Raw genomic sequence first — 13,726 nt, 5'->3', positions numbered from 1 at the left:
GTGGCTTGTCTTACATTTCTTTTCTTTTACAAAGGAGTGCAGAGATCAACTACACACTCAATGATGACATTTTATGGATATGAGTTGAACTTTTTTCGGTAACGGTGATTGACTGGAGGGACTTTTGGGAGGGTCTTCTTCAGCTAATCGCTGCTCACAGAAGCATTTTACATGTGGAGTGATTCTTTTAACAGTTGTTTGCATTTTTCATTGCATGGAGATGTGTATACCTTATTACGGGATTTAATAAGAATACACCCACTTTATATATATTATTTAATGGAAAGATATTGAATTGAAATAACAAGACGTGTAGAGTAAACAGTAGAGCAAAGACCCCCATAAATAAATAAATACTCATTAACTCTATATACAGCCTTTATATACAATCACTTTCCCTCATACTCTTCAGGGTTGATATCCAATCGTCTTCCTTGTTTCTTATAGGATCGACTATTCTCCAACTTATTCGCCATCATCTCAGTTGCCAAAAACCCATCATCAAATTCACTTTCACTAACACCAACTTTTTTCTTCCATATTTTACGTTGTTGTTCCTTCTTGAATGTCTTTTTATGACTCTTGTACAACGTATCCAATTTAGACTTGACTTCATTTGAAATTGGTTGTCTTTTGGTACTTGTCTTTTTATCCAATGCCCACAAATCACCCAACTGCACTTTTCTTGCATCATGATAAGTTTGTTTGCCTAATGATCGTGGAATTTGCCATGTTTCGACATTTCCTTCATGCGAGCAAACTGTTAATCTGACATTCTTTTTCAACTTATCTGGAGTTCGGATAATTCTTGGCCAATTGTTAATATCATCTTTGTCTATTGGCGAATTATCATTGCTACTGTAGTCACGTAGGTTACTGATATGCTCAATTGATTCTGCATTATTGTCACTTCTTTCAACAATTAAATAGGAGTACGAACCATCCTCCGTATCTCTACCGCCTGGTCTTCCTTTACCTCCAAGTTTCTTCAATTCACCACGACGAAGAGTTCCAATTCCATCTATTGAGTTTTTGTCCCATTTCACAGCCAATTTCTTACCCTTTTTCAATTCCATTGTGTAATCGGGTCTTTCCATAATTTTCGAAAATGAACAGAAATTCAACCGGTGTTTATGTGATGGAATTTTGTAATACTTTGGATCACCCAATTGTAAAGGACACTTTCTATGATGAGGACATGGAGCAATAACCTTCAAATGGTAATCTATTTTATCAAATGACGGTTCAGCAGCTGCTTCAACATCAAGCACTTCAAAATTTGGATCATTCTCTTCGTCAAATTTCATTTCATCATCATTAATTTTACCAAACTTTTCATCCAATTCAGTCTCTAAATTGACACCTTGTTCTCTAGCCTCTTCCAAATCCAATTTGGCCAACATTTCCTTTTCAAACTCAATATCATCCTCACTAATCATATTATCTTCCTTCTTCAAGTGCTGTGGTTTACCACTCGAACCTTTGACATATGGACGTGGAATCTTACCCAATTCATGTGGGAAATTCTCTGGCCGTATCATCAACTGTCTTGCTCTAGCAATAGTTTCAAACCCAACCGAGTTCCCCCGCTCAACCAAAACCAAGTGACCCTTTGGTGCAAGAAGTTTTAAAATCATTCTCATGTTTTCATCAACATCGTTTGGAAAATTGTATTCTCTAGTTAAAAGGGCGTGATGGACAATAATCAAATCATAACTCTTTGTCACTGGCATACTATCTCTCAACTTGGTTCGAACTTGAATCCTTTTGGCATCGATAGGACCTACATACTCCTTCTCTTTGGTCTCCTTCTTCTCAGTCTCCTCAGTCTCCCCAGTCTCCTTCTCTTCCGTCTCATTAGTTGAAGAATTTTCATTCACTTGCCTTGACAAGATTATTTTAGCTCTCTTTTTCATTTCATTATTCTTTCTTCCAACGATATAAGCATCCTTCTCTTCTGGAACCCAAGTTGGTCCCATTATTTCATTCAACGCTACAATACCCGTTGCTGGTCCATATCCGATATCCAAAACTTTCCTTGGATTGAAATTATCATGGCCAACCCTATGTCTCAACTCACCAAGCACTTGCTTCACATGACTGTAATCTTGTAAGAAAAGTCCAGCAATGTGAGCATTACAATCAAGTTCACTCAGTGGTGCTTGTTGAATTTGGTTCTTTTGCAAATTCTGATACACCGATACCACACGTTCTCTTAATTTGGCAGGTATGGTGGTGCTCAAGATATTATTTTGAATCGTTTTGGCAATTTCTGGTGGTAACATAGTAACCGAATGATCTATCCTTCCTTGTAAAGTACGGTCATCTAACCTAGCTTCCAAGGCATTATTTCCCTTGATTAATGTACCATCTTCATTTCTGAATGGAGATCGACCATCAGACTGCAGCGAACCTTCGTCTCCTTCAATATGACTTAAAACTTGTTCTTGTGTTAAATAATTTTTCAAAATCTCAGCCCTCGATCGATCCTCTGCCTTTATGAAATCGTAATCGAATCCTTGGTTTGATCGCTTCGGCTGTTGTGTATGCGCTAGAGTATGCTGCCTTCGTATTATATACCCTAGCTTGCTCCTTGCCAATATGGCACCTCGACTCATGCTCATCGTGACTGGTTGCAAGAGAAAAAGGTGAGATGAGTGTGCGCAAATAAGATTCGGTTAAAACGTGAGAAAGCAAAAAAAAAAAAACCCAGTCGAATCTCGTCCACAACCTCAATCACCGCAAAGCTATGTTTAGATCAGTCACACTAAGCGTTTCCGTCCTTACTACAGGACTAGCTATGTCTCACAACTCATCAATTATCAGAAACGAATCAAAGAGAAATTTCTACGAGGATGACACGGAGGTTATTCCACTTCCGGGAACAGTGGTTCCAGCTCCAGCTTCAGAGATCAAATCCTTAGGTGAAAATAGGCTCGTTGATGGTATTTCCGTACGAACCTTTAGCTCAACTGAAAACTTCTTCAAAGGCACAAGAGAATTCGTTTCAGCTAGAGTATCCGACTTGTCAAATTGGGCAAACAAAGGCTACACCAAATTCAACGACACAGAAAGATTCGTTACAACGACAGTTAGTGACTTACATTACAAGAAGGAAGATCTTTTACCAAATGGTATTTATGTTATAGTTGCAGCTTTGGCAGGAACAATTGCGGCTAGACCTCGTGGAGTGATTGCCAAAATTACATTTCCTGTGATTACTGGATTAGCAGCATTCAAGTACTTTTTGCCAGTAACATTTGACAATACGCGGGAGTTTACTTGGAGGTTGGAGCAAAAGAATGTTCCACAAGTGGCACAACAACAAGCCAATGCTTATAATAGTGTTGTTGGATTGGCCAAAGCTATTGAAGACGGAACAGAGCACAGTGTCAAGCGTGTTGAAAGTGGTACACAATCTTTGAAACAGTACATTGCTAATATAACCGGACTCAATTTGGATGAAGAAGTCTCCAAGAAGAAATAGACAACTTTGTGTATAAAAGGAAAGCATTTGTTCAAATCACACGACTTTTAAACTGTAGTCTCTATTTGGCTGCGAATGTCTCAGCATAACCAAGTAAATTTAATGCACCAAAAATACAACTGAAAAACGTCATTCCCCTAAATGATTGGAACCAATATAGGAATGGATGAAAAACGTCCTGGAACTGCTCTCCACCGAGTTTTAGAGAAAGTTGTATCCATGTCTGGTTTTGGTGCATCAGCAAGCACACAACTGCACAATGACAACACAGTCACAGACGAACACACATCGAAATTATCAAGATCATCAGCTCACAAGATTCATCAAAAGTTGACCAAGCTTATAAAGGTGAATGTGAGGGCAAAGAAGCTTGAGCAAGAGATTTTAGGTGATACCAGTTTATGGTCAGACTCTATTCCCACACAAGATTGTTCCCTGATCATCAAAGATTTCAACTTTATCTTTTCAGCCCAGACTAATACAAGTGCTCAATTGAATGAAAAATTGGAGAAGATCAAGTTGAGTTTATCCTTTGTCAATGAGCGTGAAAAGAAACAGAAGGAGCTACTTTTTGCCAAAATGAAATTGGAAAAACAGTTGAAGGAGAATAAAGCACGAGTAGGACCTAAAGCATCATCAACCGTTTTGATTATTGAAAAATTGGAAGAAGTTGATTGCAGTTTACAAGTAGTGGAGCAACAATTTGTCCGGTCAATATCTAATGACTTGAGAGAGAGCATCATTGACTATGTTTACACATTACACACAACATCACGCAAATTAAATGATGTTTGTGAGGATTTTATGGAATGTATGAACTCGTTGGAGCAAAGTCAATCTATGAATGCATTGGATCAAGGTCACTCAGGCAATGGTATTAATCAAGTTTTGCGGGATGGTGATCTTAGTCACACATCACCAACAAGATTATCGAAATTGGCAATTAAGCGAAAATCACCTCAGTATCAACAACCATACGCTAATGAGCAAATAAAGTTGAAAAATTACGATATGCCTACGCCTCAATCTTCTTGCGCTGAATGTAAAAAGGCTCCTTGCATACATATTGATCATGAAAATGGAACTCATCCATTAAAGTCAAACCATCAAGCTCAATCTCTACCTTCACAAGAACAGATTCCAAACACTAGACGCACATTCTCCAAAGTTTATCCGTTGCAATCACAGAATTTACAATATGGACAGGAGTACCGCCACGATCCCCTCGGTGACAATTCAATTCTTGAAGACCATTGGAGTTAGTCTTACAATCTCTGCTCTTTTTATACAAGATCTATCAATTTATTAATTTATACATACATGCTTAACTTAACTCATTAAAGACATTCCCATTCTTGAAGAACTTCTTACCGACCTCGTATGAAGATATCATGATCGCACACGCAGGAGCAATCTTCATAACTCTGGGACCGAAACCAGAGTACAATGCTCCAATACCTTCATTCTTGTAAATACTGCCCAAGAATTTAAACATATTCGTCTTCGGCTTATGCTTGATGTCACCATCATCCATTGTTATTTGCAATCTTGTCTTTCCAACATCAAAAGGATTAGTGAAAAACGCAGCAATTGCACCAGATATGGATCCCGACAAGAAAGATGTTGTAAATACTTTCCAATCATCAGCTCCCCCGCTAGTGGTGTTGTTAAAGTCTGTTTTCAAAATATGAGCAAATTGCTTTTTACATATTTCATATGACGACCAGTAAATACCTGAAAATGGAACATCTCTCCACAAGGTAATCTGTAATCCCTTAAATAGAGTAAACACACCATTCTTCCTCACCAATGCCATTGAGTCGCTCATGAGATGGCGTAACACATGAGATGAGCTTCTAGAATCACTCGGTATCGATTGCAATTGTGTCTTTATCAATTCTGCTGGCGCTACAAATGTCGCTGACATTATACGTGCCAATGCCCCACATAACAATGGATTGAATGAAGAGTAACCAAATGGCGAGTGATCACGGATATACTCATACCCAGTGAAGTAGATAATATTCGATGGTATTGCCATCAACAAAGTCAAAGACAATCCACGCCAAAGAGTGGCAACACCCTCATGCCTGGTTATCGTAGAAAACCCTTGAAATGTCGATGTAATCCGCATACACTGCTCTGCCCCTGGAAGACAGTACTTGTTGTGTATCCAAAATAATTCTGGCGAAGCAGCCAATGCTGCAGCTTCATGTTTCGGTAATCGTTTAATAAAGTGTTCAGGGTAATGGACTTGGCAACAAGGTTCATTCTTCGGTAGTATTTCTTGTTGCTGAATTCTGATTCGTATAACGTCAAATGGTGTCACAACTAACGAAGTTATTAGACTCCCGGAACAGGCACTAATCATTCTCTGGCTCACCGATATGTTCTCATCAGTAATGACTTTCTGTTCATTTCGAGGTAACATTCTATCTTTATTGCCACCAAAGGATAACTCGTTGTCTTCTATCCCGGCAGCTAGTTCAGATGAGAGGGACATGTAGTATACGTGATGGTAGGGGTTGCTAATGCAGACAGGTGAAATGATAGTATGCTTTGGATGTTATAAATATCTCGTATCACCGTCTTTGTCTGTTGTGTCTCAAAATGCGATCTGCTTCAAAATTTAATGTCTCTTCTCAAATCGATTGCTCGGTATGTTTTACCCGATTTAATACATTTTTTTTTCCGCCGCACTTTTCTTCTCTCTTGCCCACTAAGGTGTCTCAGAGCGGTTACAATTATGCGACTACGGTTTAACAGTTCTAGAAGAACCGGTCTATTTTTAGACCAAAAAACTTTTTTCAATACTCACTAACTACATCTGTACAAGTATATATGTTAATGTTTGCATCTTGAGTATAATTAGTTGCAAGCATCATTCTATGCGGGTGGAATGTAACACTCGAAAGATAATTAATACCTCTATTCGTAGTCAAATATTTGTCATGGGAAGGATTCTTCAAAGATGTCAAGTCTTCACCGGCAGTTGACCAAACATTTACCGATTTGGAGCCTGTAGCTAAAACTGGCGCATGCTCATGAACGTCAATGCTACGGATTTGATTGCCTGGAGTATTATAAGTCAATACTGGATCGTTTAATCTTATATCCCACAAGTTGACAAACCCATCGGACGACCCACTAACCAATTCCCTAAATCCTCCTCTTTGCATATGGACATTTTTGATCGATCCATGCCCAACATTACTCAAAGGTTGCCCATTAGGCTGTCTTGTCAGTTTCCAGGTTCGCACCATCGACTCTCTTGCATCAAGTCTTTGATCATAGACCCTTATACTACCATCGTCAAATCCTGCAACAAAGATGTTACCTGCAACTTGGTCAGATGTCAAGCTAGTAATCGACGACGAAGACCTAGCAGGAATATCCAGTAAACACAATTCACGTGGTGCATCCCAAATACGAATAACCTTAACATCACCACTAACCAATAGCGACCCTCTTGATTGTTGCCATTCGGAAACGAGACCAGAACTTTTTGCGGTAAGAAGCAAGTCTGTCAAAGCCCTCCAGCCAGTAACCAACTCTATTTTATTCGAATTGACATCGTTATCATTTTCTTCAAAGTACTCATGTCTTTGATTTATCCTGTTACCTCTGTATGGATCATCGTTCTCATCATCATATTCATTGTCCAAGCTTTCATCATTGTGAAAGTTTTTATAAATCTTTACTACACCATCAGATGAACCAGTGTACAATAAAGGTTGATCATCTTCATTCAAAAACTTCAAGTCAGTGATTTTAGTCCCAAACGGATTCCCATTGGAAAATTTTTTAACAATTTTACTTCGTCCCCAATCCCAAATTGTCACATTATCCTTCTCATCACTAGCAACAAGAATTTTCTCAAATTGCGTAAATTTGAGGCATTTGGGTTGCGACGTATTATTTAACACCTTTACATTGCTATTCCAATCACCACGTAATGCCATCTCCTTCTGAGGTTGGGTTTCCTGAATAATTTGCTCATTTCTATTCCTGCGCCACAACCTCTTGACGTATTCTTTGGACCCAGGCTCATCAGCTTCATTCTTGGACATTTGAGGTTCCTGGAAATATTCACAGCTATACTCAAAAAAATCTGATTCGGCTGGTAGTTCAGGCAATTCGGTGGAATCTCGAGTTTTGTAAAATGCAGATTTGGGTCTATATTCAGCTCCATATCGACTGGGGACCGGGCCCGAAGACAACATACGACTAAATCCTTTGATTTCAGACTCTTCATTCAACTGCAAGCTCTTTAACAATCTTGACATGGACATATTCTTAATTTTTGACGTGATGGATTCATTGTCAGATTTGGTTTCAGATGAGTGATCATTTGTTGAAACGGCCCTTGTTTGCAACGATGACCCATTAATGAGCAAGTTGTTTTTCCTGTTGATGACCGATGCACTGGATACTTGTCTTTTTTCTCCCCCGGGCTTACTCAAAATAGGGGTTCCTGAAATAAAGCTTTCACTAATGCTGAGCGTGGACTTGCTCAACAAGTAGCCTTGCATCTGCTTAACCATGGGGCCCAATTCACTCTTGTTCAAATCCACCATAATGTAATCAATTACAATTTCAGCGAAGTATTTCACCTCGCAATGGGGATCTTCCGACAATATTAATAATGCTTTCCAAAGTGAGCTAAATATGGATCCATATGCTGGAGACCGTTTTCTGAAGTCATTCAAGTTATTTGGGTTGTCAAGAAGTACAATTTCCTCCTCTAATTGGTTGAACGCAACCACTAAAAAGAACTTGGAATAAGCTTTAATGAATTTATTGATGAAGAAAACCAATTCTTTGCGCACAATGGGAGAACCGTCTCCTAAAAGGCCTAATACAACATTGGCGAGTTTCAAATCCTGCTGCCTCATTTCGTCCTTTCTGGCCTCGGAAGTGGCACTGTATTGTGGTGGTTTTGATTGTCCTTGATGTGATGGACCAATTGATGAAGTAGCCAGAGCCGGATCTGAAAGAAAGGTTGATAATGCAAGAACAATAGATGTTCGGACTTCTGGTATAGGGTCATTGACAAGCAACAGCAATTGATTTATATGCCCATCTTTGTAGGCCACCCACTTTCCATCGGGGTACTTGTTCCACAATTGCGAGAGCAACAAGCTACACCATTGCCTCAACAACGGATTCTCACTTGTTTGAATAAACCGTATGCAGTTGGTGACGACTTCGCTCGAGAAGCAAAGTCTCTGCCCGTTCTTGAAATCTTTTATAAAAAGGGTCAAAATAAATGCACTCATTGCTTTATGATCATCATTTATTAACATGGCACTGGACGAGTTAGACCCGTGACCACCAGTTTGATTTTGTGGTGATGAATTTAAAATCAGGTAAAAGTAATTGTATCCCTTATCTTTACACAATTCTTGCTGAGTTCCCTTGTAGTCAATGGCCATAATCCTTGCCCATATGAATATCAACACTGGTTTCAATTCTTGCGCGGGGCTTTGTAAAAGTTTCAACACATAGGGGAATATTCCAATAGATAAAGACAAGTAAACTCCCCATGGCCCCAAATCTAAAAACTTTGAAAGCAAGACTAAAGCTCTCAAACGATGCACTTGAGATAATAATACTTGCAAAACGATTGGTAGCTGTTCAGGTGGTTCTTTTGTCGAGGGACCAGCATATTTTAACCAGATTTCAAAAGCAGTCAATTGCTGCTCAAAAAAAGTTGAATGTTGATAATTTCCTAAGCTTTGAGTAGTGGGTACGATGGACGAAGAGCCATTTGCATGAGGCACAGAATGCGCGGCACTACTCCCATTTGCAGTTACCAGACCGTTTGCAATCAGTGGTTGCGTTGGGGTTGTACTTTGATTCACTTGCTCCTCTTTACCAGTTTTCAACAATTGCGAGAGGACTTGATCAATGGCCAAATCCCATGAGTCCCACATTGGATGATACTTTACCGAGTCCGGCAATGGTGGATCACTTATTGGGTTGCAATTTAGGTGGGGCATAATTCTCTTTGCCAACAAGAAATTTCGAAACAATGCAGCAACCATCAAGTCTTGACGGAAAAGGCGTTTAAAAATTGGTCTTGAAAGGGAAGTCCACGCGATTGTATCCGTTATTGCTGTGAATATCCAGTTGAGCTCCCCTAGAGGAGTTCTTCGATCCGTTAATTTTCCTGGAACAATGACATTTCCTATTTGATTCTTCGGTAGTGAGTCGTAGTAACTTTTCTTAAGTGAACTTTGCATTATAAACCATTTAATACTTATGTCAATAGGACAAGTAAGACAACACGTGAACAAATCAGCAGGAAGGTCTGGACTCATTGGTAACAACTCATTGCTTTTGCATGCTGCCAACTGAATACAATCAAGATAAGCTGAAGTTGGTGATGGTGCACTGGCGTCGTGATTACCTTCATTATCATCATCTATTCGCTTTTGGACAAATTTTTTGAAATTGTGAACAATGTTTCCCGCACTGTTGCAGTCGTAAACAAAAATAACCGGAGCTCCAAGCCAGGTTTGTAAGTCATAAAGTGATATAGGTATATATTGGGTATAACCACGGTTGAATACCCATATTTCTCCACTTGTTGTTGGTTGTGGTACTCCGTGTCCATTATAGTGAAAAAGTATTCTTTCATCTTTGGCGTTACGTCTTAAGGTGTTGCAAAATCTTTTCACATCCTCTACACATGGATCTAATGATTGCTTGTATCTAGTTCTTAATGAAAGTGTCTCGTATTGAGATTGCAAGTTTTTACCAATGTTTTCAATTGCTTTTTTGGTATCCGTGAAAGTAGTAGGGTCACACCAAGCTTCAAGTTTAGCACAGGGGTAAGTCTTCATAACATCTGGCGGATCAACACCTAAATTGAGGCACATCACCAATACTGCACTAATGGTCTTTTGTCGTTCCTTCATGATTTTCCAATCGAGAATGGGCTGATAGTTTTTAAAGTACTTGGGACTATTCTTCATCTCTTTGGTAAGAGGATTTCCGGTGGTGCTATGCCTTTTGTCATCGAAATAGATATAAAACGTATTGGCAAGGGTGGTTAAGAAGTTTTCGGAATTGTAGTCTTCACCAAACCCATGTCTCATCTTGTCATTCATCTTGGCTATTCGTCGAGTGTTATCATGCTCAACAATCTCCTGTGAGTTGGGTAAATTATCCATCGCCATAGTTTGTTTTGGCACTTTATTGATAAGCACAGACCAAATGCAGTTATTATTTCAATTGTCAACGATATAAGGGTTTGTTTGATTTTCCAAAAACCCTCTCCTCACACGAAAAGATTTATTTTTGAGACAACAAACGCTACCATTGTAGTACCATGGCAAAAGAATCCAAGTATATTATGCATGTCTACATATTATCATGAGGGGAAGCCTCTAAGCTTGATTTGTGATGTCGCAGATAAATATGAAAAGCTGAAAGTGATTTGCAGATTTTCTCAGCTTGATATTAAACTTCAACTGGGTCCGTATACATACATATATATATTGCAGTCACCGGAGATAAAAACTTTACAGTAAGAGGATACAGAACCATCAGGTTGTCAAGATTAAGAGAGTTAGCCGTTTTCCTTTCCCCTCTTGCATTGGAGCGGCTGCTTGAGGGGAATTTCTTTTGATCAAAAGCTGGCTAAAGATAACAGCATTATACATTGACAGGAACGCGAGCAAATGATTGATTTACATTAGATTTCACAAGGTCTCAAGTATAGTGAAACCGCAAGGTATGCAATTCAGACAATTTGCTTTTGTTTAGGTGTAATGACGTGAGTAGTTAGTTAACATACTTAAACTTACCTTAAACAAAATTATGTGACACCTACACACACACACACACTCTCTCTCTCTTTCTCTCTTTTAAGATAAGGGAGAGAGTTACATTTTTGTGTAAATTACATATATTTCCTCATAATATATCTATTTAACCCACTCTCTCCCTCTCCTTTATCTTTCTTTTCTTTTCAATTCATAACAACTTTACACTATTAATCCTATCTACAGGCATACCTACAAGCATATACTTCTTATTATCTGTTAAATTTGCCTTCCAAATGAAGCCAGGCGAACGTATCTTACTGTTCCAAGACGAACAAGAAGCCCATGTTAAAAGGGTCTCTAGCAGAGGTGGGGACCGAGTGGCGTCCATTACAAATTTGTTTTTCAAGAATAAGCACTTGTCTAAACAACACGCCACAGTGAGGTACAACAGCAATGAGTTCACCATAGAAGACACAAATTCTACTTTTGGCACTATAGTCAACGAAGCCGTAATCAAACGGAATACCAGACATCCTTTGAAGGATAAGGACACGGTTGGGTTCATTTTGTCCAAACCATCCCTGAAAATCAGGGAGGTTTTTAAAGTGTTTGAATCTGATTTGGAGCACAAAAGCATTCCCTTATCTGAGTTTGATCTGCCAAAAGTTAGTATGAAGTTTGACGTTTCTATAAACAAGTCCGTGCTCAAGTTGATTCCACATACGTCCACGGATTCCAATGTACACAGTGATTTTACCCTTGATGATTCAGTAACCAATATTTCAGCTGCCGATGAAGAGAATACTAAAAAGAGTGACGATGAAGGCGAAACAGAATCGAAGGTGGCAACAAAGTTTCTGTTGCCAGTTGCTGAAGCTATAGAAGTTTCTCTGGTATTGGGAAAGGATGAAATGGAAGTTTTCCACTCTTTCCTGAAATCGCCTTCAAGTGAACCAATTGGTGATGATAACAAGAAAGAAGGAGAATTGGAAGCTGATCTTAAGAACAGTGACTCCTTAAATGCCGATGCTGAATTGGTTGAAGTTGATGGAATTTGTGATTTAAATGCCACAAGGAAACAAAACGAGTCTCTGCAAAATCACCCTGTCGACGTGGAAGTACAAATCCGAAGCCTGGAAAAAGAAGTGGATGATGGTGATTCTGGTTCGTACATTGAAGAGAGTGCAGAAGAGAATGAACCGCCAAGTGAATCAGACATCATATATGAGATTTCCAATGATGAAATTAGTTGTGCCGAAAAATATTCCTACTGCAAAGAGGACGAAGTGGATACAGAAGAGAGAGAATCAGTAAGAAAAGTGGCCATGACATACAAAGTTTCCGACGCAGAGATCAATCCTGCCGAGGAAGCTTCTAACTTTAATGATTTACCAGACAAAGCGTCGGATGAAAAAGACCTTAATGCAGTCGAATCGTACCTGCGTGAATACTATAACAACACACAAGACGACAATGATAGTATTTGCTCTGAAGTGGATGGTAGTGTGGACATTGAAAGTGTGAGGTCGGGCTGTGAGGAGGAGAAATTGAAATCCGAGTCAGATGACTCGCATTTGGACTCAGACTGGGATGGAAATGAGTACGGTCATTCGACAGCTAATCCATTTGAAGAGACTTACTTAGAAGAGGAATCAATTTGCGGTTGCTCTGACGCTGAAGATTGTATTCCCGATCATGGCCAGTCTTTTTCAGACTACCTCCCTGATGATGAAAGCTATCTCTTGGATGACTGCTCTTCTGCCTGCTCAGTGTGCTGTGATTACGGAAACCACACCTCCAACTACGTGGATATGTTTGACTCCAAAGAGGGTTCCATATGTGTATGTTCTGACCCAGAAGACTGCTATTGTGGTAGTGAGCAAAACTCGTCTACATTATCCAGTCAATCAGATGTATGTGAATCAGAGCGGGAGGAGATTCACACTGGAAGCTCTAGAGAAACACTTCACAAAGATTCTTGTCAGCCTCCTAGCAGAAAGGAACAAGACAATAAAAAGAGATCATACCATGATATGGTGGAGGATGGGCAAGAAGAAAGGCCAAGAAGCAGCATTGACGGAGACGAGGAGAATGAAGTTGACATGCCGCCTCGAAAGAAGCAAGCAAGTGAAGACTCGAAGTTGAAAGGTGTTCTCAAAGAGGTGGCCAAGGGATTGTTCTATGTAGCTGCGACAATCACAGCTCTTGGTATTTATGGTTCAACATTGGAAGAAAATTAAGGGTATACTGGTTCATTTCGAATTCTTTTTTATTTTATATTTTATGAGGGGTTAATTTTGGTTTCAAAGAGGCTAAGAAGTGGATGCTTCTATTGCTTGTTTTCAGCTACGTTTAAGGTTTATATTATGTTTAAGTTTAAGTGTTATCATGTAATTCTCTCTATTGGCTTATGTATTTGACTCCAGAGAAATATCTTTGATACCAGCTCGAGACTTGATACAGG

The 13,726-nt window shown here is 39.3% G+C and overlaps 6 protein-coding genes across 6 annotated transcripts; 3 read left to right on the top strand and 3 right to left on the bottom strand. All coding sequences in view use genetic code 12, as the record gives it.

Annotated features, from left to right (window-relative positions):
- Nucleotides 1–389: 389 nt before the first annotated feature.
- RSM22 (mitochondrial 37S ribosomal protein RSM22) lies at nt 390–2,624 on the bottom strand (the record flags this gene model as incomplete). The annotated part of the gene is made up of 1 exon (XM_067689701.1): nt 390–2,624. The coding sequence occupies one exon, from the start codon at nt 2,622–2,624 to the stop codon at nt 390–392; it is 2,235 nt and encodes a 744-aa protein (XP_067551024.1).
- Nucleotides 2,625–2,749: 125 nt separating this feature from the next.
- I9W82_001000 (uncharacterized protein) lies at nt 2,750–3,487 on the top strand (the record flags this gene model as incomplete). Its single annotated transcript, XM_067689700.1, has 1 exon — nt 2,750–3,487. One exon carries the CDS (start codon nt 2,750–2,752, stop codon nt 3,485–3,487), a length of 738 nt encoding a protein of 245 aa, XP_067551023.1.
- Nucleotides 3,488–3,628: 141 nt separating this feature from the next.
- On the top strand, nt 3,629–4,750 carry I9W82_000999 (uncharacterized protein; the record flags this gene model as incomplete). Its single annotated transcript, XM_067695422.1, has 1 exon — nt 3,629–4,750. The coding sequence occupies one exon, from the start codon at nt 3,629–3,631 to the stop codon at nt 4,748–4,750; it is 1,122 nt and encodes a 373-aa protein (XP_067551022.1).
- Nucleotides 4,751–4,811: 61 nt separating this feature from the next.
- On the bottom strand, nt 4,812–5,990 carry MTM1 (Mtm1p; the record flags this gene model as incomplete). Its single annotated transcript, XM_067695421.1, has 1 exon — nt 4,812–5,990. One exon carries the CDS (start codon nt 5,988–5,990, stop codon nt 4,812–4,814), a length of 1,179 nt encoding a protein of 392 aa, XP_067551021.1.
- Nucleotides 5,991–6,294: 304 nt separating this feature from the next.
- Nucleotides 6,295–10,671, bottom strand: KOG1 (ubiquitin-binding TORC1 subunit; the record flags this gene model as incomplete). The annotated part of the gene is made up of 1 exon (XM_067695420.1): nt 6,295–10,671. One exon carries the CDS (start codon nt 10,669–10,671, stop codon nt 6,295–6,297), a length of 4,377 nt encoding a protein of 1,458 aa, XP_067551020.1.
- Nucleotides 10,672–11,555: 884 nt separating this feature from the next.
- I9W82_000996 (FHA domain-containing protein) lies at nt 11,556–13,502 on the top strand (the record flags this gene model as incomplete). The annotated part of the gene is made up of 1 exon (XM_067695419.1): nt 11,556–13,502. The coding sequence occupies one exon, from the start codon at nt 11,556–11,558 to the stop codon at nt 13,500–13,502; it is 1,947 nt and encodes a 648-aa protein (XP_067551019.1).
- Between the last annotated feature and the right edge of the window lie 224 nt (nt 13,503–13,726).

This window comes from Candida metapsilosis (assembly GCF_017655625.1).
Source record: "Candida metapsilosis strain BP57 chromosome Unknown scaffold1, whole genome shotgun sequence".
Classification (NCBI taxonomy): domain Eukaryota; kingdom Fungi; phylum Ascomycota; class Pichiomycetes; order Serinales; family Debaryomycetaceae; genus Lodderomyces; species Lodderomyces metapsilosis.
Note: the sequence above shows the minus strand (reverse complement) of the source record. Positions and strands in the feature narration are given on the sequence as shown.